Genomic DNA, 27,387 nt, shown 5'->3' on the forward strand with positions numbered 1-27,387 from the left:
CCCTGCTATTTTTATTTTGAGACAGGGTCTCACTAAGTCAGCCAAGCTAGCCTCTAACTTGCAATCCTTCAGAGTAGCTTAGATTACAGACATGTGCCACCACACCTGCCTGGGAGCCCTGCATTTAAACACAGAGCCCTTGTGCCTTTATTTAGTTGAAACAAAGGAGTGTATATTCTGGATCCATCTTTGTCTATCTCCTTTGCTCCCTGTTGATGGACCCACCGGGTGACAAGGCCACTGCAATAAATATTCTTGCACATATTCTCATTCTTCACATCTACACTTGTACTTCTTTATAATATTCTTTTAAAATTATTTTATTTTGGGGCTGGGGAGATAGCTCAGTCGGTAGAGTGCTTGCCTTGTAAGCACAAGGCCCTGGGTTCGTTCCCCAGCACCAAAAAAAAAAAAAAAAAAAATTTTTTTTACAGACTATATTGAATTTTTATACATTGTACACAAATGGGGTACATCATTTCGTTTCCATGGTTGTACACAATGTAGATTCATTCCATTTGTGTAATCATACATGTACATTGGGTAATGATGTCTGTCTCATTCCACCATTTTTCATACCCCCCATAATAGTCTTTAAAAGAGGATATGCTGGTTCAGAAATTAAGTACAGAAGTTAAGTACATTTGTCAGTTTGAAAACTCTCAATAAATTGCCCACATCCCTGCATTGCCTGATGCTATACATTCTGATTTTGACAGTCTGACAGTCACCAGTAGGAATTTTTTAAAGTTCTCTTGTTCAACCAGATGGGCTTTTTAAAATATATTTTTAGTTGTAGATGGACACGATACCTTTATTTTATTTGTTTATTTATATGTGGTGCTCACACGTGCTAGGCAAGCGCTCTACCCTGAGCCACAGTCCCTGCCCTCAATCAGATGTTTTTTCTACAAAAAAAATTTCCTTGCAAAGCTCAAGGCTGGACAAGGGAGTGTCTAGGCTGGACAAGTAGTAGAATGATCTGTATAGCCCCTGCCACAGCCTGTGACGCACACTCCTTGCCCACTGCCCTCATTGCTCTTCTGGGGAGAGGAGAAGTGGAAATGTAAAGGGGACCCATCCTCACACTTCTACTGTTCTTAGACCAGAAGATGCTGGGAAATCACACCCTTTCCCTCTGTATGGTTAAGCATCCATATGTCAGACAGACGTGAGCTCCAGACCCTGTTCACTCTCTTTAGTCGCATTTATTCAATGAGCAAGATTTTCCTCCTTTTCTTCCCCCTGCAGTCCTGGGGATTGAACCTAGGGGTTGTTTTATCATGGAACTACAATCCCAGTCCCTTTCGGTACTTTGTTTGTTTGTTTGTGGTGTTGAGAATTGAACCCAGGGGTACTCTACCTCCAGGCTACATCCTAGCCCTTCTTCATTTTTATTTTTTAAATTTTGAGATGGGGTCTTGCTAAGTTGCTGAGGTTGGCCTGGAATTTCATTTTCCTCCTGCCTCAGCCTTCTAAGTTGCTGGGATTCCAGGTGTATGCCACGAGGCCTGGTTTCTTTGTTTTCCTTTTTTTGTTGTTGTTTGTCTGCTTTTGTGGCACTGGGGATTGAACCCAGGGTCCTGTGCATGCTAAGCACATGCTCTACTATTGAGCTATACCCCCTGCCCCCAGTGAACAGTTTTTGAGTGCCTGCTGTGTGTATGTACTGGCACTGGGGAATAGAAGGGGTAAACAAAATAAGCAAATCCCTGCCCCAAAGGGATTTCCATTCTCATGGGATGAGATAGATAATGAGCAAATATATGTGTAAGATGTCAGGAGAAGGCAAGAAAAAGAAGACAGGAACAGAAGAGAGAGTGGGATGGCTATATTTATAAATTTTTTTAAATTAATTTTTTTTTCAGTGCTGGGGATTGATCCTAGGGCTTTGCACATTTTAGGCAAGTGCTCTCCCACCGAGCTACACTCCTAGCCACAAATTAAAGTTTTGTGAAGGTAAAAAAACACCCCCTTCCAGATGCAAACACTTAAAGTAGCTCTCCCTCCTGCCCACCCTTCTCATGGGCAGTCTGGGACTTGGGGGATGCTATTGCTTTAGAGCAGGTGGTCAGGGAGGACCTCTTTAAAGAGGTGATATCTGAGCAAGGACTGAATGAAGGAAGGAAGGGGCCACACAGGCATCGTGCAGAGATGTGTTCCAGGTAGCAGAAACTGCCAGGGCACAGGCCCTGAGGTGGGAAGATACTTGGGGACTATAGAAACATATCTGGAAGGATCTGAAAAAATGACATAAGCAATGTGACCCTGGGAGAGTGGCTTGGTTTCTCTGAACTTTGAGTTTCCTTACCTATGGAATAGGTCTGAGAGGTTCCATCCTGAATGGGTTGTGGTGAGGACTGAATGAGATTATACCTGGTACAGTGTCTGGCACCAAGTGAGCACTCCCAAGATGGAAGTCATTTAGGAACAATGGCCTCTACCTGTTTTCTGGAGGGAAAAGCTAGACCGGGAGGGAGCCAGTAAAGAGAGGCTGCCACCATAAGCAGGTGTAGCACAGGACTTCAACTGCCTCCCCAGGATACACAGGGACAGAGATGAGCCCCGTTTAAGGTTTAGGGAGTTCGTGGAAGGGAGGCACCAGTTTTTCTTTCAGGACTGACCTGGACTCTTCAGGAAACACTGTTCCTTCCAAGATCCCACACTTCTCATTTACATGAGCAACTGAGGCACAGAAGGGTTGAAGCCTGGGAAATGACAGATGGGAGCTGGGCAAGGGGGCCGCACGTGGGCACTGGGCGATGGGGTTGTCTTCGGGGTTGGGGCCTCGGAAAGGGATCAGCCTTTTCTCTCTGCCTCTACCGCTCTCTTCCAGGCAGAGACAGAGACAGAGACAATGCAGCGACATCAAGGGAGAGAGACAGAATGCGTCAGAGCCTTGGAACTGAAACGGAGATAGAGAGATGGAGAGAGAATGGAGAGAGCCATGAGACACGAGGGCAGAGACGGTGAGCCTGGCAGATTCACAGCGCCCATCAGAGGGAGGGAGGGAAGGAGGGAGAGACAGAGAGGCGAAGGCAGAGACTGAAAAAACTTGGCGACACACAGGGCCCGACAAACTGCGACACAGAGACCGAGATAAGTGAGACAAGGCGAGAAGCACAGCGTCACAGACCGAGAATCGGAGGGGCGGGGCAGACTCAGAGAGGGCTGCCCTTTCGGGGGACCCCGGGCTGCCCCGTCGGGGGGCGAGCCAAGAGCTCCCCCACCCGCCCCCGTCGTGCCTGGACCGTGACTTCAGAGGCCGCGCGGATTCTATAAATGGCCAAGCAGCCGCGGGCCGGGGAGCGCGGCCCAGTGAGTCAGCGCGTGACGTCACCGCCGCCCGGACCCCCCACCGGGCCCCGCCCCTCCCAGGCCGCCAGGGGGCGCGACTGCGAGCTGGGCCGAGGCACCGGTCCTCACATGCGCAGTAATGACCTGCGGTCCACTCAGCTGGGACAGAATCCAGTCATTTGCACGTTCGGTTCCCAGCTGTGCCATCTTCAAGTCGTGTGATCCGCACTGCCGGCTTCGCTTCTCTGTGCCTCACATAGAACCCACCTCATAGGCTGCTGTGAGGAATGAGTTAACTGATCCAAAGCACTTAGAGCATAGTAGGTGATCACTGCTAGCTCTTTTGATGTATTTTATTGTATCTTCAGCGTATGGTGACATGCCATCAGCTGTTTCTCAGCATGTTGCCTTAACCCAGTGGTTCTTAAATGGGGGCGATCTGCTCCACCCCCAGCCCAAGGGGACATTTGGCAATGTCTGTATATATTTTTGACAAGATAAGGGGGTGCCACTGGCATCTGGTCAGTAAAGGTCAGGGATTCTGCTTAAAGTCCTACAATGCCCAGGATAGCCTCTCACCACGAAGAATGATCCAGCCCGACTGGATGGCTGGCAAAGTTGAGAAACCCTGCCTTAGCCCATAGCATTAGGGGCAGGGGCCTGAGTTCAAATTCTTCTTTTTTCTGCTCTACAGGGTCTGGGGATGGAGCTCATTGGTAGAGCACTTGCCTAGTAGGTACGGCGCCTTGGGCTCAATTTCCAGACCACATTTTTTTTTTTTTTTTAATTCTGAGCTGGGTGCAGTGGTGTACGTCTATAATCCTGGCAACTCTAGAGGCTGAAGCAGGCAGATCACAAGTTTGAGGCCAGCCTCAGCAACTTAGCAAAACCCAAGACCCTGTCTCAAAATAAAAAAAAACATGTAAAAGGCTGTGGATGTAGCTCATTGGTAAAGTACCCCTGGCTTCAATGCCTAGCACCACCAGAAAGAAATTTTTAAAAAGCATGATATATCCTCAGTGTGTGGCAGGTTGCTGACATGTCATCCAAGTGTCACTGTCATGTCCTTGACATATGTTGCATGATGTGGATACCCATCTACCCCTGTGGTCCAGGGGTGAGAGCTGGCCAGGAAGAGTTGTTTGCAAATATCCAGCTACTCCAGCCAGACTAGGACAGGGACAAAGGTGGTTGCTCAAGGTCCAGCACTCACTAAAAATCACCTCATGATTCAGGTGACCACAGGTGGATGGGGAGGGTAGATCCAAGATCTCTGCTCTCCCAGAGCCTTATGAAGGGCTGAAGGGGACAGTACTGGGGTACCAGATCCTCAGCAGAAATATTGTTATTGCCTGGGTTCTTCTCCTGGGCCAGGCACTGCACTGGGCATAGTGGAGGCGATATCTCTTCTGATCTTCACAACACTACACAAGGCAGGAGCTGTCATTAGCCCATTTTACAGATGTGGCAATAGAGGAGAAGGGACTTGCCTAAGGCTATATAGCCTTTTGGTATCTGGACCTAAGCCCAGGGTGGTGCCTGCTAAACTACCAGGGATGACAGTTCTGGCTCAGGACTGGAGAGCGACAAAGGGTAATGACCTCAGAAATAAAAAGCCTCAGAGACCCAGTGGACAGTGACAGGAACTGGGGGGCAGGGGGAGAAAGTTGGTCTCTGATCAAGCCCCCTTCTCAGAATAACGCAGGCTGCCCCTCTAGGTGGAAACAATGACACAATCAGCTCCCAATACCAAGGCCCTGACATCACGAGGGAGGGGGGTGGCCACGGTGGGGGGGTGCCCCGCCCCTTGGCAGGCCCCTGCGTCCAATGGGACGGCCTTGGAAGAGACCCGGGCCACCTCCGGAGCTTCAAAAACGTGTGAGGAGGGAAGAGGGTGCAGACGGAGCCTCAGCTACTGCTACCCTGGTCCTCAGCGTCACCACTGTCCCCACCAGAGTCCTCTGGTCAGCATGTCCTCTGCTCACTTCAACCGAGGCCCCGCCTATGGGCTGTCAGCCGAGGTCAAGAACAAGGTAAGACTGGAGGGACTGCCTGTTCTGGCCCACACACTCTACCAGGCCAGAAGCCCCTCTCTTAGGTTCCCTGGCCCCCCTAATGCCTATGACATATTATCAGGAACCTGAGAGGGGAAGAGGGAGAGGTACAGGGTAGGTCTGTCTGGCTTTCTGCCTCTTGTGAACATCCCAGAGCCTTCAGCTACTTTGGGGATGCGGGTGAGATGGGGAAATCGAGGCACCCATAAACAAAGGTGATCAGTGAATTGCAAAGATCTCCACCTGATCCAAGTCCTTTGTCAACTTCTGGTGTTCCTGGCAGGAACACAGAGGGAAGACTTGGTTTTTCTCACAGCCCCCAGCCTAACAAAGAAATTGAGAACCCTTGACAGCTGGGTTTCCTGGGAGGTGAAGAAAGCGTGGGAGATCAGGAAGGCAGAGGGAGATGGTTGGGGGGGGGGGTGGTAAGGAGTGGGCATCAGCGCCCCCCTCCAGGGGTTTCCTAATTGCAGTGCTAGGCAGACACCAGGACACCGTCTTCATGCTGTGGATGGGTTAATTGAGATCCAAGCTAAGGCAGGCACAGAATTGGAACCCTGAACTCACCTCCCCATCATAAGCATGCCAGAACAGGATCAGCTTCTCCAAGATAGGGCACTTGAAGCCCTATCCCACTGGAACGCTCCTAGGGCGCAGCTAGGGCAGCAGTCCCAGCCCCATTTGACAGAGGGGACCACTGAGGCTCAGGATGGCCTTTCCAGGGTCCAAAGCAAGGAAGAGGGAAGCCGAGATTAGAACCTGGATCGGGGACCCTCAGGCTGAAGGAAGGGGCGGGTGGGGGGCGGGTGCTCTGGCGTGAGTCCGATTCCAGCACCGCCCCCTTCCCCCCAGTGCCGGCCCCAGAGTCGCACGGAGCCGCCGAGCCATATAAGGCGGCCTCAGGGAGCCTGGGCCGCGCTATATAAGGGCGGGTTTGCTTTATAAAGCCGGGCTGGTGGGGAGGGGGGGCAGGGCCGGGGCCAGGTGAGGGGCCGCCCCCTCCCACCTCCCCCCACTCTACCCAGGGGAAGGGGCAGCCCCACCCCCAGGGGGCTGGAGCCTGTGGCTGGACTCTAGAGATGCGGGGTGGGGGGTGGGGGGAAGTGGAGCGGGAAGGAGGGGGAAAGTAGACAGAAGTCCTGAGAGCCTGAGACCCGAGACAGACTGGGAGGGCCAGCCCCGAGTGAGATAAGAGCGAGGCTCGGAGGGGAGACGGAGGAGCCCCCCCTCACACCAGACCCGGAGAAAGTGTCCTACAGGAGCAGAGATGCAAAAGCCAGGGGACTCACTGCTGCCTGGACGGGGAACTAGCAACCCAGAGATGGGGACCTGGAGACTGGGCCAAAGGAGGACAGACGGAGCCGGGGTGGTGCCTGGGAGAGACTGAGGAGAGGGGCATTGGAGAAAGAAATAGAGACCCCAGGCTCAGAAGTGAGACAGAGGCAAGCCCCCACTTCTAGCCTGGCATCAAGTCTGGGTAAGAAGGCCTGGGGAGACACTGGGAGACAGATGTTAGGCAGAGAAGTCTCCCCTGCAAGTCAGTACCCAGAGGCCCCTCTAGTTTTCCTCCTCCCCTGCTTGTGGTACCCCCTCTGCCCAAATGGGGTTGGAGGGGGCAGGGCCAGGGGAACTAAGCCCCAAGTTTGGCCTGCAGGGGGAACCAAGAGGCCAGGCGCCACCCCCCAGCTTGAGGATCCAGCTCTCCACCCGCCTCCTTGTCTACAGTCTCTGGTGCCAAACCTCAGAATGCCCGGAATGGCCCCCTGGGCAGGTGCCACCTCAGCCCCCTTCCAGCCCTCCTCCCCCATGGACACTGGGACAGAGTTGCCTTAGTTGGGATGGGGCAAGGAAGGAGATCAGGCCTAGGGAGGCTCCGATTGGATCTGGGGAGCCAAAGCCATCCTCCATTGCCTGTGTCCTCACCACCCTCTCTGTATCCCCAATCCCCAGCTGGCCCAGAAGTATGACCACCAGCGGGAGCAGGAGCTGAGAGAGTGGATCGAGGGGGTGACAGGACGTCGCATCGGCAACAACTTCATGGATGGCCTCAAAGATGGTATCATCCTGTGCGAGTGAGTGGCGCTCTTGTGGTCCAGATTTGGCCTTCAGCTGCTCTGCAGCCCCAGGACCCATGTCCCTGAAGCCCCTCCATCCCCCTCAAATGACCACAAACCTGGAGTTTGGCTGGGCACTTTTTAGCTGATATCTCCAAATAGTTCTCTGAAGGGGCAAAGAATCACTGTGCCCATCTAACAGGCAAATAAAACTGAGGCTCATGGAAGACACATTGTCCCAAGTCCTATGGTGTTACAAGGGAATTCATTCCAGAATCTTAACCAGCATGCTATACAGAGCAGGTTGATTTATGGTCCTCAGCATCCCAGAAAAGAGAAGTCACTATTAAAAGGCAGGAGCAACAATGGCTGTTCATCGTGGGCTTGGTGATGGGCATGTGGCATGGTAATTTTTTACTGCCCTCAGAACCTCATTGCCAAGGGAAACGCAAACCCACAGCTCCCAAGCTCCCATTCCACCAAAACCCTAACATTGGATGGGGACTGAGCCCAGCCAGGGTCTTATCTGCATCTCTGAGTCTGACCTGGGACAGGTGACCACGAGAGTCAGAGCTTGCCCTTGAGCTTTCCCGAGGTGCAGACTCTGGAGTCCTAGGTGCTGAGAAGGAGAAGTAAGGGTGCTTATCTTGTTCCACCTCCATTCATGGGAACGAGGAATGGGGAACATGCTGGTGTCCCACCTCATAATTTCTCCCTGCGTCTCGGAGAGTAGAGAGCCAGGGGCAGGTGCAGCTCAGTGGTAGAGTTCCTCCTTAGCATGAAAGAGGCCCTGGTTCCATTCCTAGTACTGCCCAAAAAGAAAAGAATGCAGAGCTGACCAACCAGTTGGCAATCACTCATGCAGTAAGCATTTATAGAGCTTCTGCTGTGTACAGGGCTCTGGTCTAGGCATAGGGATAGTGAACCCGATCCACTCAGATGGAGTCTGATAAGAAGCCTTCATCCTAGTGGGTGAGACCAAAGAATTGATCAAAAACTCACGTACTTGTGGATAAGTGCCAAGGAGAAAAATCAAGTGGGGAAGGAGGGTGGGAGGGCCAGAGGCAGAGTGGAAGCCATTTTCTAGAGTGGTCTGGAAGGCCCTTCTGAGGAGGTAACTGAACAGAGTAACAGATGAAGTGAGGGAGGGAACTGGGAGATCTGGGAGAAGAGCAGTGGAAGTAGAGCAGAGCAGACAGAGCAAAGGCCCTGAGGTAGCAGGCTGGTACCTACTCAAGCTGGGGAAGTGGAGGGAGATAAAGTCATGGGTAACTGGAGGCCAGATGATACAAGGCCTTTTAGTCATGTAGGGGAATTCGGACTTTATTCTGAAGGCAATGAGAATCCAGTAGGGGATTTTGAACTGGAGGGTAGCTTGATTTATTTGTGTGTGTGTGTGTGTGGTGCTGGGGATCAAACCCAGGGCCTTTTGAATACTAGGCAAGCATGCTACCTCTGAGCCACACCCCCAAGCCCTTAAATTGCTTTTATTATTATTATTTTTTTTTTTCAGTGCTGGGGATCGAACCCAGGGCCTTGCGCTTGCAAGGCAAGCACTCTACCAACTGAACTATCTCCCCAGCCCCTTAAATTTCTTTTAAAAGGCCATTTTTGGGCTGGGGATGTTGTGCAGTGGTAGAGTTCAAGCTTAGCACTTGCTTTAGCATGTCCTAGGTTTGATCCCCAGCACAGCAAAAATGAGTAAATAAAAGGTCATTCTTGTCTTGCCTGTGATCTCAGCTCCTCTGGAGGCTGAGGCAGGATGGCAAGTTTGAGGCCAGCCTTGGCAACTGAGTGTTCGGATAACTCACCCTGTCTCAAAAATAAGTAAATAATCAAGTAACGGGCTGGGGTGCAGCTCAGTGGCAAAGCACTTGTCTAATACGCACAAGACCCTGGATTCCACCCCAGATAACAAGGAAAAACTAAGAGGCCAGAAGTTTGTTCTGGCTGCTAGGTGAGGGAATTGGGAGCCCATGGAAGGAGGCCAATGGGGACTCAGACCAGGGTAGGGGTGGTGAGGGGCTGTGGGCAAGGATGGGCCTCTGGTGTATTTAAAAGGCAGAGTCCAAGGACTTGCTGAGGGATTGTATGTGGGGCTGAGAGGAAGAGAAAGGGGAAGTCACGTCTCAGGGCTCTGGCCGAGCACTGGGAAGGGTGGGACAGAGAGAGGAGGAATTTGTGAGCAGATGTAGATGTCAGGAGTCCTGGGTGGGGGTACTCGATTTGAGTGGATGGAGGGAGGGACGGAGGGAGGACTGTAGAGCGAGACCTGGGCTGCCGGCCCTGCCCACTGCGGAATCAGGGCACACGGAGGGCACTGAAAGTGAGGACACAGATGAGATCACCAAGGGGGTGAGTGTGGTCAGAGAAGAGGTCCATGTGGGCTCCCTGCTGTGTCCACAAGAGAAAAAGAAACCCAGACATGTGGCCACCAATGAAGCCACTGGAAAACCAGGAGATCCTGACGTGGGGACTTCCTGGCTGGCGTCCTGAGTCCGGCTCTTCCTGTGGTTGGTTTCCCACTGGCTCTGAGCATGCTCATCGCACCCACCTGGCCTGCTGGGAGCAGCAGGGCTCACCCGACTCCCCTCCCCTTTGTAGGTTCATCAATAAGCTCCAGCCAGGTTCTGTGAAGAAAGTAAACGAATCAACCCAGAATTGGCACCAGGTAAGCCCAGAGGCAACATCTCTCAGTCCCTTGCCCACAAGCCCCTCAGCCCTCCGCCGTCTCGCCCTGATGGCACCTGCTCTCCTCCAGCTGGAGAACATTGGCAATTTCATCAAGGCCATTACCAAGTATGGGGTGAAGCCCCATGACATCTTTGAGGCCAATGACCTGTTTGAGAACACCAACCACACCCAGGTGCAGTCCACCCTCCTGGCCCTGGCCAGCATGGTGAGTGTAGGGGCAGTGTGGGCACAGATTGGGGCTGGGCTGCATGTGGGGCCGCTTGTGCCACTGAGCCCAGGGCGGGTGACCTGAGGGGTGCAGGTGCTGCCAACTCTCCGAGGGGACAGTGCAGGCTGCTAGAGGTTCCCTTGTTGGTCCCCGATCCAGGCCAAGACGAAAGGAAACAAGGTGAACGTGGGGGTGAAGTATGCGGAGAAGCAAGAGCGGAAATTTGAGCCAGAGAAGCTAAGAGAAGGACGGAACATCATCGGGCTACAGGTACTGCCCTTTCCCACCCACTCTCCCTCCTTGAGGGAGGGCATCTGGTGCCTGGAGGTTTTGGGGGCAGGACATCTGGCATTAACTAACTCTAGGCCAGGACCCTTTCCTCTTCACGTATTCTCTCCCTCTGCCAAGAGCCCCCAGGGGTAGGCACTCTTCGTCCCACCCTGAGGCCTGGAGAAGCTTACGTTTGCCAGGATGGCCCAGTTGAGGAGAATGTGAACCCCAGACATTGGTCATATGATATGCCCACTCTGAGCCTCATTTTCTAGTTTGTAAACCAGGGAGGAAGCTCATGATGACATCAGTTGCCTCCCCTGGGGAGACTTTGTAATCCTTGGTGTGACTCTTTCTGGTTTCCTAGATGGGCACCAACAAGTTTGCCAGCCAGCAGGGCATGACAGCCTATGGCACCCGGCGCCACCTCTACGACCCCAAGTTGGGCACAGACCAGCCCCTCGACCAGGCCACCATCAGCCTGCAAATGGGCACCAACAAGGGAGCCAGCCAGGTGAGGAGGGGGCTGTTGGTCATGTTGGCCAGGTCCTCGCATCACCAAGGCCTGACCGCTCTGCCCTCTGTAGGCCGGCATGACTGCGCCCGGGACCAAGCGACAGATCTTCGAGCCAGGGCTGGGCATGGAGCATTGTGATATGCTCAATGTCAGCCTGCAGATGGGCAGCAACAAGGGGGCCTCCCAGAGGGGCATGACGGTGTATGGGCTGCCGCGCCAGGTCTACGACCCCAAGTACTGCCTGACACCAGAGTACCCGGAGCTGGGTGAGCCCACCCAAAACCACCACCCACATAACTACTACAACTCTGCCTAGGAGCTCCCCAGGGAGGCTGGCTGCTGCTCTTGGCTGGACCCAGCTGGCTCCAGCTGACCCCGTCCCCATGCATGGCGTCCTCCAGCCCCCTGGCACCTGCCGATAGGGTTACAGTTTGGGGAGAGCAGACTGGGGGACCTGTGAGGGAAAAGGGGGTCATCCTCCCTGTAGCACTGCAGGGTCCAACCGACAGCTGGGTGTCCTCGACGGTACCCAGACGATGCACTGAGCAAAGCTATTCCAGCTGTCCCCCACTCCCTCACAAGTGGGTACCCCGGACCACAAGCCCCCAGAGCCCAGGCTCGGCCTGCCCCCAGCCCATTCCCACAGTGGGAGCAAACTGCATGCCCAGAGACGCAGCGGACACACGCGGTTTGGTTTGCAGCGACTGGCGTACGCGGATGTGACAGCAGCGTTTGTGACGCAAGCACTTTTTTCTATTTCACTGGAGCACAATAAATGGCTGTAAAATCACCTGAGGCTCAGAGCTGCTCTGTCCTGGAGCCGTGTGGCCCTCACACACATGTGGACAGCCTCACTCAGATATGCCCCATCTCCTGCACGCACATGCCTGCCCCAAGGTACGCACATGGACCTCAGGTCACTAGACACAGGAAAGGAACTGAGTCTCACTCACATGCCAAATCCACATACCTACAGTCCTAACCTTGCACACAGATGTGCACTCAAATGCAGTCCACGCTCCCCACCGGCAAGTGAAATGATGAACACTGGGCTGGGGTGGAGCCCTTGCCCAACACACGTGAGGCCCTGGGTTCTGCCTCCAGCACCACAAAGAAGAAAAAACACAGGAGTGGTCTCGCACTATAATATCCACGCCGCCCTCCCTGGGCAGGTGGGTTATAGGAGAAAGACCAAGTGCTGAGACTGGCCAGGTGGGATGTGAATCGTGGCACTGCTGCTTGATGGCTCAGTGATCTCGGGCAAGCCATTTCTCCTCCCGCAGTCTGTTTTCTTATAGGAAAATAGGAACAGTGAATCTTGTAATCTTGTCAGGCGAAGCTTAAGTGAAGTGACATGGAGCAGAGTGGCTCGCTGCAGGGTACAGCTGCCTCTCGGCCTCACTTGTTCCCAGCTCCTCTTAAGGCTGAGTCCCAGCTGGCCTGTCAGTCCAGGACCCTAAGTCTGTGGACAGGGCTCCAACTGCCTCATGCTTCAGAGGGGACCATGTTCTCCTGGTGAGAGTCCACCCCTCCTGGCTGGAAGACACCAGTCACCAGGGTGCGGAGGAGTGAGTGCAGAGTGGGAGGGGGAGCCAGGGCAGTCTCCCTTCTATGCCTCCTTCGCTCCCCCATAAGGACAGGGGTTGAGGCTGGAATGTGGGGACCTGCAGAGACAGACACCAGAAGTCCCTCATGTAGATGCACACAGTCCCCAGGGCCTCGTAAACCAGATTCCAGGCACTTTTGGCCTGGTGACCACAAGATCTGCTCCCCCAGGGCGGGCGCAGGGAAGCTATGCTGAGGAGAATCCATGCCTGGCCCAGGGCCCTGCCTCCTTAGGAAAACAGCACCATATTAGCACTTGGTCTGTCAGGCCAGGGTGGGCGGGTGACAGGGAGGGTTCTGGGTGTAAAGGAACAGGACCCCTTTCAGCTGAATCTTGGAAGGTACTGCCTAGCCCAGGTGCCTGTCTACCATGCTACCTGGGTCCTCTGGCTCCTTCCAGGTCTAGAGGACCTTACTTGGGGCACTAGAGAAGGTGGGAGTGTCAGAGAGGGGCCTGTCACTGTACAGTGGGTGGCTAGGACTTCCAGGCCAGCTGGACCTTCTGTGGCTCTTCACTTGTCCCTGCCCTGGGTGGCCCGGGAGCTGTCTGAACAGTGCCAGGCACTCTCCTTGCCCATTCCATCCTCTGCATGGCCCCAAAAGTTTCTTACACCCTTCCCTCTGTACAACCAAGGGCTCTGAATCACACGTCACCCACTGCCCAGGCTCCATGAGGTCAGGTTAAGTTGTGAATCTGCCCAGGTTGCCGGGGTCAGCGCTCTTGTCCCCTTAAGACCCTTAGAGGGCAGGTGCACCTCATCAGCTAACTACACCCTGTCTGCAGTCCTCTGAAACTCCCCACCACCCTTGGAAACAGGTCCTTTCAGTGGACCAGTATGTTTCTCCAGTATCCCTTCCCTGCCCACAGTCCCCAAAACATCCCATGAACTGCTGTTCCCTGGACTTATAAGGAAGATCATGAGCTGTGGAGCCAACCTCACTGAGTTCAAGGCCCAGCTGTGCCTTTCTGGCCATGGGATCTCAGATCAGTGGCCTCCTAGTTCTCTGGCCTGTTTCCCCATCTGTGAACCTAGGGTTGCCTTGGCACCCATCTCACAGGGCAACTGTTGGGACATGGAAATAACAAGCCCTGAGAGCAGTGTCAGGTATAGGGTGGCCTTGAACATCACCTCCTCTAGGAAGCCTTCCCTGATGACCTCCCTTTGTACTACCTCCCATGCCCCAGGGTTTTCACTGTGATTCCTGAAAACACCCGGCCAGATGGGTCTGCTCCATTAGTATCATAGACACCCAGCATTGCCCATTTCACCCTAAATGCTTCATGAATAAATATAACATTAAACAGTTTGAAGGACTGACAGAACCCCACCTCCAGTGGGTGACCTCGTAAGTGCCTCACTCCAAATCCCACCTCCTCTTCTGGGTGCTGGGGAAGATAAAGAAGCCAAGACATCAAAGACAGCCAGGATCTGCGTTGGCTGCTTTATTGAAGGGCTAGTTGATTGACAGCTATCCCCATGCCATCCCTTGCCTCCTCTAAAAAAGCAACTCAACATGAAACTGAGCTTCCTGGTTAGCACAGGGGAGCTGGCCTCCTACCAAGGCCAAGGGACCTCGGGAATGTGGCTTTGACACCCAGGTACAGGTACTGGGTGGAAGGGAAGGAGGGCGGGAAGTCCTGTTCATACAGGTGAGGTGCTGGTGAGGTGATGAGTCGTCCAGGGAGGTACCACTTCAGGCTCTGGTGGCTTTCCTTGCCCAGGATGTCAGGAAACCACTCTGAGGGAGCCAGGGGAGGGTGGGGCTGGAGAAGGGAGCAGCTGGAGCCAAAGGAGGCCAGTTTGGGCCTTTCAGGCCCAGAAGACCCTCAACTCCACTTCAAGTCTATGGGCACACAGCTACAGCCACACTTGGAGCCACACCAACTCACACTCACGCTCATGCCCATTTCACACGCACTGCCCTGGACCCACACCCTGGAACCCTGGAATGTCTCTGGATTGGTACCCAGCAGGTGGGTCCATGGCAGGCAGGGCTACCAAGGGGGTGGGTCCTCCGTGTTGCTACTGATTGGCTGCCTCACAGGCGTCGATCCAATCGCTGTACACGTCTACTGGTTCTGACAAATCTAAAGTGCTGAGGTCAAGGACAATTAGGGGCACTGGACTCCCTCCGACACCTCTGCTCACATTAGTGTCAGTCAGACCCCTGCCCTTCACCTTGTTACCACATCTAAGTCATGGCACCCATTCTTCTGAGTGGCAGTGGCCCTGCGCCAGGCCACCTAGTGGGGACAGAGGGGCAGGGATGGACTCCAGCCCCCTCGCCCTTGATCAGTTGCCCCTAAGTAGCCCACCCTGGGCAAGGCAGCTCCTACGACCCCCCACCAACCCAGCCAAAAGCCCAATTTTCCAAGGATACATGTGATGGGCGTCTGGAATTCCTCTAGGCACACGGTACAAGAGATGACTCCAGTATTGCGGGCACGGTCCCTGACATAGCATGGGGTGAAGTAGAGAGAATGATGAGCAAGGAGCCCTTGGTGACCCCCCAAGCAGAGGACTGGGGCAAAATGGAGGACTATTGGGAAGGAGGAGAGAGACCTGGGTACCCAGTGGGGCAGGATGCCTTACCCCACCCCCCACTCACATTTTCACGTCACAGGATTTCTCATGGTTGCAGAAGGGACAGGTGAATTGGGTCTCCAGGGTGCCTGTCATCTTCTTCTTGGGGGGTGGTTTCCGTTTTGACTTCCTACGTCCCATTGCTGCAGATGGGCAAACCTGTGGAGGTGAGGGAGGGCAGAAGTCAGAGGCTCATGGTAGCTGGCAGTCCTCTCGCTTGATCCTCTAGAAGCAGGCTGGGAAGGGGTCTTGGCAGTGGCCCATGGAGAAGGGAGGACTTGTACAATGGTGCCCAAGCTTCTACGTCAGAGAGCTAAGGTTCCCAATTTCAAGGCAGAAAGACAGTTCCCACCCAGGGTGCTCTGGGTGGCTTCTAACCCTGGTTCCCCAACTTACTAAGACCCCAGGCAGGTTACTTAAGCTTTCTGTGCCCTGGTTTTGTCTACAAAACAGAGGTAAGGCTGCTACCTCAAAGGAGTCTATGGATCACCAACACACTTACTATCTTTCTCATCTCTTAAAAAGTTAGAAAACTACCTCTTCACCCTTTTCTAGTGCCACCCATTTCTCTGCGGACTTTTATCATACTGAGTGCCTGTGTCCCCTCCCATTCTCCACACTTCTTGTCACCACCCGACCAAGGTCACCAAAGCCAATACCAACAGTCAGTCTCCTCTTTTCAGGACACTGGACACACTGATCCCTCCCATCTTTCCCCTGTAGTTCTCAGGACCCCAGCCTCGCCGTGCCTGCTTCCTCCCTGGTGGTTCCTTCTAGTCCCCCAGTCTTCTGCTGCTTCTTCAACCTCCCCAATGATAAGAAAACCCATGAGCTCCATCTTTTGGGTCTCTACTCGCTCCCTCCACACTCAACTCCATGAAGGTCCCTGGGTTTCACACTTTCTACCTCTCCAGACTCCACCACAGACTCGGTGGCCTCCCTGACTCAGACACACTCCATCTGATGTCTATTGAATGTTTCAAAGTAACATGTCCAAAACTGACCTTCTGGCACCTTATTCTGTTCTCTTGAAGCTTTCTCCATCTCAGCACACAGCACCTCCAACTTCCCAGGGTTTGGGCCAAAACCCTTGAATCCATCATCTTTGTTTTCTTTGCTCCTCACACACCTAGTACCAGATCCTGCCCCTGCCCCTGCCCTTCTGCCCCTCTAACATACATCCAGAACCTGATCACTTCTCATCACCTCTAGGGTGGTCACCATGGTCTGAGTTACAATAATCTCAGTCTCCCTGATCTCAAGTTCTACCTACCACCCTCTAAGTATAGATTCCGCAAGGGCATGATTTTTGTCTTTTCTTTATATCCTCACAATCTCGAACTGCTCATGGCCATAGAGTTGCCCTCTCCCTCCAACACATATTTAATGAATGAACGAGTGAGCAAATCCCAGGAACTCCATTCAATGACACTAATGCTGCAACCAACAAGGGAGACAGGGTGTCTGTTCCTTAAGTTCCAGTGGAGGATGACAGGCTTTTATGAAATAAGTACATAAGCAAAAGAATTTCATGTATTAGAAAGTGCTATGAAGGTTATTAAACAGGGCTAAATGAAAATTTCTGAGGAGAGGCTGCTTCAGATAACTGAACTGTGAAGAACCCTTTCTAGGTGTCATTTAAGCTGAGGCCTTAATGACAGGAGGCAGTCATAATGCAAAAATGTACAGGCAGAGGGAATGGCAACTGTAAACACACTGAGGCAGACTATTTTTTTTCCAGAGTATGGCTGCAGCCCAGTGAGCAATGGAGAGAAGGGTGTGAGTTGCAAGAGATCAGCTAGATTCCACAAGAAGATTGATTGAAGACTGAAGGTTTAAATAAGGTGTAGCCTGGTCTGTAGATCATGTTGTCATCTGCCAGGGCAGTGTGTGTGTGTGTTTCCTAAGGCCCTGCCCTGGCCCTGGCCCTGGCCACAACAAAAATCATCTCAGGGTGCTCAAACAAGGCAGCTCTCTGAATCTAACCCCAGACCTCCCCCCTGAGAATGTCAGTTCTGCAGGGACAGGTTTTGTTCACTGCTCAATCCCTAGCTCGCAAAGTGCCTGGTACGCATTAAGTATTTAACAACTACTTGTTGAATAAATAAGTCTCCTGAATGAGAGCCTACGGAGGGGCCCCAGAATCTCACTTTACCCGGTGATCACAGCACCCGCACCTCAGGAACGGATTTTGCCTTGCACAAAGAACCAGAGGTCTCGGTGTGTCCTGTGGCAACGAAAGTCCAAGCGTGTCAAGGGGGAGCTGGAAGAGGGTTGATCTCCGCCCCCTGAACTGCCGCGACACAAGAGGGGAGGGGCAGGCTGCTCCTCTAAGCTCACCAAGGCCTGGACGTCGGCTCCCGACCCAACCGAAGGAGCCAGGCCCAGAGCTGCCCAACTTGGAGGGCTGGGGTCCGGGGGAGTCGGTCTCCCCGACCAGCCGCCCCCCAAGCCAGAGACTCTGGCGGCTGTTCCAGGACCGCGTGAGTGTCCCAGAGCAGAAGAGCGACCAGCCTGGCCCAGCGCCAACGCCCGCCCGCGCGCACCGCCACCTGCACTCACCTGCACTCGCCTTAGCTTGCTGCAAAGGCCCGGTTCGCTCGGGAGACGGTGACTTCCGGCTCTCGGAGGAAACGGAAATCTCCTTCCTCTCAGGTCCCGCCCACCCCCGGCCAAAACCGCCCAGCGAGTAGGCCCCACCTCCTTCAGCTGCCCCTCTGTGCGCACGCGTACTCAAATTTCGAGCCCCGCCCCCCGGGGACGCAGTGCGCCTGCGCGACGGTCCGAGCGCTTGTAGTTGTTGCGGTTGGTGTCGCTCGCTGCTCCTTCTTTCTGGTCAAGTTCCCGGGAGAGACTGTTCTGGCGCTTCAGGACCCAAATCAGTGCTGGGATGGCGGCCTCGCCGCGGGCCGCATCACTTACCTGGTGGTCTCTCCCAGTTCTAGCCCCAGCCCCTTTCCTTCTCTGCTCACCCGGATCTCCACCTCGGGCACCCTGTTCATTCCCATTACCCAGCCTTGAGTAGTAGAAGGTACCCTTAAGGCTGAATGAGGGTTGACGGGGGCGATTTATAAGACGTTCTACTCAAACTCTTAAGAGCGTCTGCAGATCTTTTAAAAATTCCAGTTCAGGACTGGGGTTGTGGCTCCGTGGTAGAGTGCTTGCCTAGCACGTGTGAGTTACTGGGTTTAATTCTCAGTACCACATACAAATAAATAAAGGTTTATCAGCAACTAATAAAAATATTTTTTAAAAATTCAAGTTCAGATTCAGCAAGTCAGGAGTGGAGCCTTAGAATCTGTATCCCTTACTAGCTTCTCAGATGGTCCAAGGACTACACTTTGAGTGCAGAGGTTGGATAGGAACTAGACCTTGTGGGCCATGTTAAGGCCTTTATTGGATTTTGAGTTGAGAAGTGATGTTTGTTTTGGGGATGGAGAGTTGGTTCTTGTTTTCACTTTTGGGTCTGTGTTCTAAGGAGCCCACTCTAGCTGCTGAGCGAAGAATAAAATGGTGGAGCTGAGAGACCATTTTGAAAGTCCTAGCAGTGGTTGGACTAAAGATGGTGTTGGTGTTACAGAGCTCTGGAGCCGTCCACCAAACAGGCAACACGAAGGGCCCCCTTCAAACCAGAATTTTGCAATCAGGAAGATTTCAAACATATTGCTCAGAGTAACAGGCCTGAGTTTATTGAAGTACTAGAAGAAGGGAAAGGGCACACTCTAGGGAGAGAGTGGGTCCTCTCAGAGAGAGGGACATTCCGGTTCCTCCTGCCCTCCGGTTTTATTGGGAATCCCATGGAAATTTCCAGAGTCCTGCCCAGGTCCACCTCTTGACTTTTGACTGAGCAGGATAACTCCAGACTTTCAAGTCCCTACTGCCATGACAACTCTAGGTCACTTTGATCCATGCTGACCAGTCTAATTGGAACCTATTCTTACAGATTTTATGGTTAGGGGAAATTAAACTTACCTCCTCGAGTTCTGGAATCTGGTCTCTGTAAGGGTCTCAAAAGTCCCCCCTTCAGAGTAACTTGTGTTCTTATTGGCATTTCGGAGTCTGCATTTCTCCTGCAGACAACAGGTAGTTTGCTGAGGAAAGAAATATTCTGTTGGCTTGAGCCAGGCAGGGCTGCAGGTAAATTGCTTTTTAAAAGCAAAAGCATGTGGGGGTCTGCACAGTTGGCCTGTTTTATAGAATTATTTCCTTAACCTCCGGTTCCCATTGCACACGCCTCTTTATTCCCTATCAGTGGCCCGGGGTTGGGGTAGAATTAAAGGAGGTGAATGGAAGTTTCCATATCTAGAAATTTAATATGAAACCCAATTTTGTTTTTAAACCTAGAATAGGAGAGGAAAGACCCCCAGAATTCCCCTAATTGAGGGAAGAGTCCGGACATAACGGATCAATTCAGTCCTTCAGTGCAGCAGAGAAGGGGGCCTGGGTCTCAGAGCCTATGATGGTAGAAGGGGTTGGCCACTTGTCTGAGAGGTTAGGGGAGGCTTCTATGGGGGCCTGATGCTCAGGTAGAAGCCAGAAGTTTGAGCAGGAGTTAAAAAGGTAGTGGAGTGCCTAGCAAATTTATGTTGGAGTGGAAGCAGAGATGAGAGTCAGGGAGGTCTCCTGTTGTCCAGAGCACCTCAGTGCTGCCTCTTAGAGGAGGAAGGCTGAGGGGAGATGACTGAAAGAAAATGAACAATTGTCTTGGCCATGGTAAAAGTGAGCCAAATTGGAGGCATGGAACAGGCCATTGGAAATGGGAGTCCTGGAGCTTGGGAGAAAGTCCTAGATGGCATTTTGAGTGTCACGGACTTGTGGAGGTTATTGGACACTCTAGGGATAGAGGAGGTCACTTGGTGTCAGGGGGAGGGGCAAAGGATATAAGAGGGCTCAGGAGGTGACCAGGAGTACCCACCTCAGACCTTAGCAGGAGAAGACCAGTGAGGTAGAAGAAAGTTGTGTGTTTTTTCCTAGAGGTCTCCAGAAGAAGGTATTTTAAGAAAGTGATTAGATGTGTCACATATCACTGAGAGTTTGAGGAAGATGAGGAAAGAAAATTGACTGTTGACTTTAGCAAGGGTTTGATTCCTGGGGATCTTGATAAGAGCTGTTTAATTTACTGTTCCCGAAAATAATTTGTAATGCAATTTATTTTCAATGAATGGATCTCCAAGATGTCCTCGAGGGGGCAGTGTTATCCTTGGAAGTGCCCTTCTGGAAGACCCTTTTCTCAGTTCTGGCAGAAACCTCAATCAATATGCACGGGATGGGAGCGCACCACACATGTAACCCTGCCACTTGCTATTTCCACGTACTGTTTCATACATATTCTCAAAATGCTTGTTTTTAGCAGCTACCCAGTGCAATTCTTCCATAGTCTATCCAAATATTATCCTGTTAATGAACAATCTCAGGAACTTTTAAAGTTGATTTAGTAAAATTCCTTGGATCAACAACATCCTTAAGACTGCCTATTTTATTGTGCAACATAAATTACCAAAAGAGGACATTGCTTAGTCACAGAGTGTGTATGTTTTTCAGTATGCTTGAGATCGACAGGTTAATGTTCTTTCTTTTGTTGCTCCTTTTCTTCTTTCCTTCTTCCTTTGGTTAACCCGTTCATCTTTCTTCCTTTGTTGAGATATAATTTACAGACAGGAAATTGCTCATTTTTACACAATGACATTTCATGTTGTAACCATCACCACAAACCAGATAGTGCAAATCTCCAAGAAAGTTCCTCACCTGCTTTTGTGTTCCTTCCCTCACCTCTTGCACCTAGCACTATCTGCTCCACAGTTTTCAAAGTCATATAAACAGAATAAAATGACTTGTGGGTTTTAAGTGTGGCCTTTCACTGAGTGCATTACATATTATGAGATACATTCATGTTGCTATGTATGTCTGCAGTATGTTCCTTTTTATTATTGAGCTGTGTTCTGTTAGATTCATGTTCTATAGTTTGTTCCTTTCATCTGCTAATAACCTGTTGAATTATTTCCAGTTTGGGATAATTATGAATACAGTTGTTATGATTTATCTCTTTCAGAGGGGAGGGTGGCAAAATATACCACTCCAAAATATGCCACTTTGGCATACAGATTATTCTGAACTAGAGGCTCTTAAGGTAGTAGGTGTAAGAGGGCCCTCTGACCTTCTCCTTTCCTTTTTACCCCCAGTGCTGGGGATGGAACCCAGGGCCTTGCACATGCCAGGCAAGTGTTCTACCACTGAGTTTCACTCCAACCCTCTTTTCACTTCTTGAATGCAGGATATAAACCTCTAGAGGAAAGAATATCCATCTTTTCAGAAAACAGAAGTGTATTAGTCAGGGTTCTCTAGAAGGAAAAAACCAACAGGAAGTATGATTATAAAAGGGAATTTATTAAATTGGCTTACACAACCAGAAGCTGGATAGTCTACAATGGCCGGGTGCAGCTGGAGAGCTGGAAGAACCAGCAGCTGCGCAGTTCAAGAGGCGGAAGTCCCAGAACAAGGAGGATCCACAGTGCTACCCTAGTCAGAGACCAAAGCTTCTAGAAGTTGCCCAGAGAATCACTGGCAGAGCCGGCTTTGGAAGAGTGAAGAAGTGAGAGTCCGATATCCTCAGATGATCAAAGCAGCGATCAAGAACCCGTTCAAGAGGAGTTGAGGGGCTGGGGATCTAGCTCAGTTGGTAGGGTGCTTTGCCTCAAATGCACAAGACCCTGGGTTCAATCCCCAGCACCACCAAAAAAACAAAAAAACAAAAAAAGAGTCCAGCTTGCATCTGCTTCCTTGTTTTTCCAACTTCTATTCCATTCAAACTGCCATCATATTGGGTGATGCTGCCCACCCTTAGAGAGGGGCTCCACTTGAGTTCACTATCCCACATTCCAAGCATTCCTAGACATGCCCTCAAGGACTCACCCAGAGACCTCTTAATCATCTGCATCTCTTAATCCAATCAAGTTGACAATTCAAATTAACCATTACAGAAGTCAAAGCTGCATACAATTTATTCAGATCAACCCATATATTTCTAGGTATTTTCCCACCATTAACTGCCCTAGCCCACACCCCTTTATCTTATTATATTTTCATAATTTCTAACTGTGTCTAAATCATTAGATAAGTGTTGGACTCTGCTTCTTTGGATCTTCATTTCCTTTTGAGGGCTCCTGTGTCCTATAGAACTTATATTAAATAAATGTATATGCTTTTCTCCTGTTAATCTCTCTCTCTCATATTTTTTTTGAGAGGTTGGGTACTGGGTATTGAATTCAGCGCACTTGATCACTGGGCCATATCCCCAGCCCTATATTGTATTTTATTTAGAGACAGGGTCTCACTGAGTTGCTTAGCGCCTTACTTTTGCTGAGGCTGGCTTTGAACTCTTTGATCCTCCTGTGTCAGCCTCCTGAACTGCTGGGCTTACAGGTGTGTGCCAAGCTCACATTATTTTTGTATATGGTCTAAAGTAGGGTTTGGGCTTTGCTTTCTTCTGACCAGGGAAGTACCATTTTCTTTCCCATGTAGTTCATATCCCGTCAACCTGCATCACATTGATCTGTGTTCCTGAATTTGTTCCTGCATGATTGCTTTGTGCTTGCTGAGCTGATAGCATACTACTTTGATAACTGTGTGCTTTGCTGGCTGGTAAGGAGGTGTCTCATCTTCTTATCCATGCTTCTTGGCCTGGGATGGTGAATAAGAAGTAGCATGGTCTCACTCTCAGGTAACATTGTCTACTGGTGATATGAGGATGCCTGTCCCTTTCCCAGTACCTCATGTGCAGAGTGGAGTGGGGAGATGAAAATATCCATGGTGGGGCTGTGTTTGGGGCTGGGGCTCAGTGGTAGAAGGCTCACCTAGCAAAGTGAAGCCCTGGGTTCGATCCGCAGCACCACATAAAAATAAATAAAAGTTATTGTGTCTGTTAGCGCAAAAAGACTAGGGCAAATGCAAATTTCACGAGTCAGCCAAAAGCCTTCATTCAGGAATGGAGTCCTGGTTCTGATGGACCCTCTTTCCTGGTGGAAACTAAGCCACTGAACAAGGAAAGGGACAGGGTTTATGTGAGTTATTTTGAGAGGTGGTCTAGTGAGCATATCAGTTTTCTCTGGCACTCAGGAATTTGAACTTTTGGGGTTGGGGGTCTGTGGGCAGCATCTGGAGAGGATCTACACTGAAGGAGATTGATGCCTCCTGGAGATGTTACTTTAGGGGTGATAAAACACCTCCTCCCTGTCTGCAGCCGGCACCTGGAAACCCTTTGTCCTGGGAGACGAAAGCTGTCAGTGCAGGGCCTTCTTTTTCACTCTGTTTTCCCAGGTCTCCTTATCTTGGGAGTTTTCCATTTTCCAAATCAATTAGTGTCCATATACAACTAAAAAATATATTAAAAAAAGAAAATAAAATATCCATGGTGACTAAAACCAGCTATGGTTGTTTGGGAAGATTGAGAAGAGGTGAGACTTGTGACTAGACTGGGGAGCTCTGCCATCTTGGTCCTTGCACCTAGAAGGCTTCTTCCCTCCTTCCTTCCACTCTCCCCTCCCCACTTTCCTCCTTTCTTTCTCCATCCCTCTTTCTTTCTTCTTTCTCTCTCTTTCTTTCCTTTCCTTCCTTCCTTCTTTCTTTGTTCTGGGAATTGAACTCAAAGGCACACTACTACTGCGCTATATTCCCAGCCCTTTTAAAAATTTTTTGAGACAGGGGTCCCACCAAGTTGCCCAGGCTGGCCTTGAACTTACGATTCTCCTGCCTCAAGCTTCCAAGTAACTGGAAGCGTGCACTGCCACGCTGGGCTCTAGAGGGCATCTTTCTAACAACGGCCAAGGGCTGGTTGGTGCTATCTCCTCAGCTGGACAGAAGACCTCAATGGCCATTGCCAACCCTGCCTTGTTCCTCAGTGTCCTCAGATCACCAGCTGCTTGTCTCAGAGCTTTGTTACTTGGCATTCGTGGGAATTGGTACAGAGGAGGGGGCCTGGGTTACAATCCCTTCTCACTCATTCTCCATGTGACATTGAATGTGTCACTTCTCCTTTCTGAGCTCTGGGCCCTGGGAACAAGGACACTGGGCTAAGGTGATCTCTGATTCAGACCCCTGCCTGCCCTGAGTCAGTGGGAAGAGCCAGGGAGGCTGTGAACTGCCCAGACTGTTGGAGTTACATTGAGTGAGGGTCTGAGCCGGGTGCCACAGTGCACATGTGTAGCCTCGACTACTCCAGATGCTGAGGCAGGAGGATCATTGCCAGCGTGGGCAACATAATGAGACCCTGTCTCAAAAAAGAAAAAGAAAAATCGAGGGTCTGCCACTTCCTGCACATAAACTTGGACTCCATTTTAAAGACACTTAAACTGTCCCAGCCTCTTTACTGTCCTTTGGGAAACAAGGGTGATTCTGGCCTTTGTCTCATGGATCAGGATCAGAAGTGAAGATGTTATTCTGATTTTGCTTTTTTTATTTTTTGGCACTAGGGATTGAACACAGGGGTGCCTAGTTACTAAGCCACATCCCCAGCTCTTTTTATTTTGAGACAGGGTCTCGCTAAATTGCTTAGACCTGCTAAGTTGCTGAGGATGGCTTTGAACTTGGAATCCTCCTGCCTCAGTCTCCTGAGTTGTGGGGATTACAGAAGTGTGCCACCATGCGTGGCTTGCCTTTTTTTGTTGTTGTTTTGTTTTTCCTTTTCTTTAAGAGATAGGGTGACCCCAAACTCAGGGCTTAAACGATCTTCCTGCTTCAGCCTTCTGTGGGCATACACGTGCTCTCTACTGCATTGGCATGTAGTGGTGGTGTTTTTTAGGCAAGAAGCATGGCTGGTAGTTATGCCGCCAGGCAGATGTCAACTGGAACCAACTCAGGGTTGCACTTTGGTAAGATAGTTTTATTTAATTATAGCTAAAACACATGTGCCTTGTCCCTAAGTCAACAGTATCAACATCTATGAAGTAGCAAATAGAAGAAGCAACCTTCTGTCCAGGTTGCTATTTTGATTCACTCAGCGAGGCTGGCAGTTGGAGCCAAACAATTAGGTCCCTGCCCCATAGCCACTAGAGTGGTGGCTGAAGGCGTGCCCAAGAAGCAGTTACTGTGGCTTGCCTTGCACTTGGAGGGCTCAGGCTGTCTGTGGGCAAATGTTACTCAACTCTTCCTTGGAGGGGAACTGGGTTCCTCTGAAGTTGCCAGCTCAGCAGGAACTCTCTGTGTTGATCCTAAGCGGGGCTTGGGGGTGTGTGGGGCTGGGGTGTGACTCAGTGGTAGAGCACTTGCCTCACATGCATGGGCCCTGGATTCCATCCACAGCACCCAAGAGGAAAAAAACAAAAACAAAAACAAAAAACTGTGTTCACCCAGAGAAACAGGCCCTGAAATGATTGTTCTAGAAGTTTTCCTTCTCGCATATTTTCACAGATGTATAAAAGCATTTGTTCAGGGATACAGCTTTTTGGTAAGAAGGAAAGAGTGAAAAAGACCTCAAGGGTCATCAGTAAGGAGCCAATGACATGAGGTAGAGGCTCCAGGGCTGTCAAAAACAAAGGCAGGGGCTGGGGAGATAGCTCAGTTGGTAGAGTGCTTGCCTTGCAAGCACAAGGTCCTGAGTTCAATCCCCAATACCGCAAAAAAAAAAAAAAAAGGCAGTCAGGCTGTGTGGCTTGAAGCTAGCATACTTGCCAAGATGCACCAGACACTGGGTTTGATGCTCAGCACCACCAAGAAAAGGTTACCAAAAAAAAAAAAAAAAAAAAAAAAAGGCAATTCTGTCCCTGGGAATAAATCCTGTTTATCCAGAAACATGTCTGCACATGTAGGAAAGGAATGTACAAGATCAATCCTTGCAGTACTATTTGGGGATTGCAAAACTATTGGAAATAATTCAGGTGACCCTCAGTGGACAGCTTGTTAGTGGTTCAGGTATAGACTGGGATCTCTATAGCCACAGAAAGATCTCAGCCACTCTTCCAAGGGCTGATGGGACAGATCTCCAGGTATAACAAGAAAAACAATGGTATACAAAGGAAAATGCTATGTGTGGGTTTGTGCTTTTGACAAAATTTACCAAACCAGGGGTGGGGTGTAGCTCAGTTGTAGAGTGTGTGCTTTGCATGCATGAGGCCCTAGGTTCCATCCCTAGCATCTCGCACGCCCACACACACAAATGCATGCCCATGTGCACAGTAATCCATACACGTAAAGTGTGTAAATTATATTTCAGTAAAATTGGTTAAACAAAAAAAGCTACGAAGTGCAGATCAGTGGGAAGGAGAGAAAAGTCCTTTACCCGTTGTCTTGATTTGCACCAAGAAATACAGGAAGGAAGGCATGGCTTTCGTGAAAAGGCATTTCCTTAGAAGAGAGGAGGAAGTAGGGTGAGCTGGGACGGGGAGCAGGTGAGGGATTATACTTTTCTATCAACTTTAGATTGCGAATGGTGTGAACATGTCACCGGATCCATAAACAAATCAACAAAAATGAATGTCCTCAGACAAACCATGGAAGAACTGTGGTTAAACAGTGGAAGATCCATGTGTAGAACTGTGTGTCGCCTTGGGGTAGCAAGGGAGGCTACTGGCTAGGGGTGTGGCTCAGTGGCAAAACGTGTGCTTAGTGCCCCTGCGTGCCCAAGGCCCTCAGTTCAACCCCCAGCACTTCCAAAAATGAGAAAAAACAACAAAGGAGGATTTTTTTTTAAATGGGAAAATCGACTATTTCTGTAAAAAGAAAATGATAATGGCAGCTGCCCCTGGGAGGAGGGAAGGCATGGTTTGGGATTTTTTGGTACTGGGCATGGCCCTTGGGGGTGCTCTACCACTGAGATACATTGCCAGTCTTTTTAAGTTGCCCAGGTTGACCTTGAACTTTCTATCCTCCTGCTTCAACCTCCCAAGTCCCTGGGATTACAGGTGTATATCACCATACCCCACCAGGAGTCGGGCATGGATTGGGGAAGGGGCCTGCAGATTTGGCCTGAAGACTTGCTTGATTTTGTATCTTTCTTTGTGCTTGTTTTCTTTTTCGATGTTGTTCTGTTTGTTTGTTTTGTTTTTTGGAGACTGGGACTCACTATGTTGCCCCAGGTTGGCCTTGAACTCCAGACTCAAGTGATCCTCTTGCA

At 50.8% G+C, this 27,387-nt stretch overlaps 2 protein-coding genes across 6 annotated transcripts; one reads left to right on the top strand and one right to left on the bottom strand.

Moving 5' to 3' along the window:
• Window positions 1–5,170: 5,170 nt before the first annotated feature.
• CNN1 (calponin 1) lies at window positions 5,171–11,881 on the top strand. The gene is made up of 7 exons (XM_079115224.1): window positions 5,171–5,330; window positions 7,302–7,423; window positions 10,010–10,076; window positions 10,167–10,304; window positions 10,467–10,577; window positions 10,945–11,091; window positions 11,165–11,881. The coding sequence occupies exons 1-7, from the start codon at window positions 5,268–5,270 to the stop codon at window positions 11,408–11,410; spliced, it is 894 nt and encodes a 297-aa protein (XP_078971350.1). The 5' UTR covers window positions 5,171–5,267; the 3' UTR covers window positions 11,411–11,881.
• Window positions 11,882–14,123: 2,242 nt separating this feature from the next.
• On the bottom strand, window positions 14,124–17,927 carry ELOF1 (elongation factor 1). Of its 5 annotated transcripts, none has more exons than XR_013759878.1 (5): window positions 17,847–17,927; window positions 15,310–15,443; window positions 15,082–15,152; window positions 14,668–14,788; window positions 14,124–14,439 (listed from the first exon to the last, which is right to left on the bottom strand). XR_013759878.1 is itself a non-coding variant. In XM_079115228.1 (5 exons), exons 2-4 carry the CDS (start codon window positions 15,423–15,425, stop codon window positions 14,724–14,726), a joined length of 252 nt encoding a protein of 83 aa, XP_078971354.1. In that variant the 5' UTR covers window positions 15,426–15,443; window positions 17,847–17,927; the 3' UTR covers window positions 14,124–14,439; window positions 14,700–14,723. The 5 variants fall into 5 exon arrangements, 4 of the variants coding, with proteins under 4 accessions (XP_078971354.1, XP_078971351.1, XP_078971353.1 ...); XM_079115228.1 differs by having other exon boundaries at window positions 14,700–14,788; XM_079115225.1 differs by having other exon boundaries at window positions 14,124–14,788.
• Window positions 17,928–27,387: the final 9,460 nt, after the last annotated feature.

This window comes from Sciurus vulgaris (genome assembly GCF_902686455.1).
Source record: "Sciurus vulgaris genome assembly, chromosome: 16".
Classification (NCBI taxonomy): domain Eukaryota; kingdom Metazoa; phylum Chordata; class Mammalia; order Rodentia; family Sciuridae; genus Sciurus; species Sciurus vulgaris.

What these genes read in the sequence shown, in the direction of transcription:
- ELOF1 (XM_079115228.1), bottom strand. Translation starts at nt 15,425, where the DNA reads ATGGGACGTAGGAAGTCAAAACGGAAACCACCCCCCAAGAAGAAGATG. An exon ending in AAATCCTGTGACGTGAAAAT is followed by an intron (nt 15,153 to 15,309) that starts GTGAGTGGGGGG and finishes ATGCTATGTCAG; the next exon opens with GGACCGTGCCCGCAATACTG. An exon ending in ATTCCAGACGCCCATCACAT is followed by an intron (nt 14,789 to 15,081) that starts GTATCCTTGGAA and finishes TCAGCACTTTAG; the next exon opens with ATTTGTCAGAACCAGTAGAC.
- CNN1 (XM_079115224.1), top strand. Translation starts at nt 5,268, where the DNA reads ATGTCCTCTGCTCACTTCAACCGAGGCCCCGCCTATGGGCTGTCAGCC. An exon ending in GATGGTATCATCCTGTGCGA is followed by an intron (nt 7,424 to 10,009) that starts GTGAGTGGCGCT and finishes TCCCCTTTGTAG; the next exon opens with GTTCATCAATAAGCTCCAGC. An exon ending in CCAACAAGGGAGCCAGCCAG is followed by an intron (nt 11,092 to 11,164) that starts GTGAGGAGGGGG and finishes TGCCCTCTGTAG; the next exon opens with GCCGGCATGACTGCGCCCGG.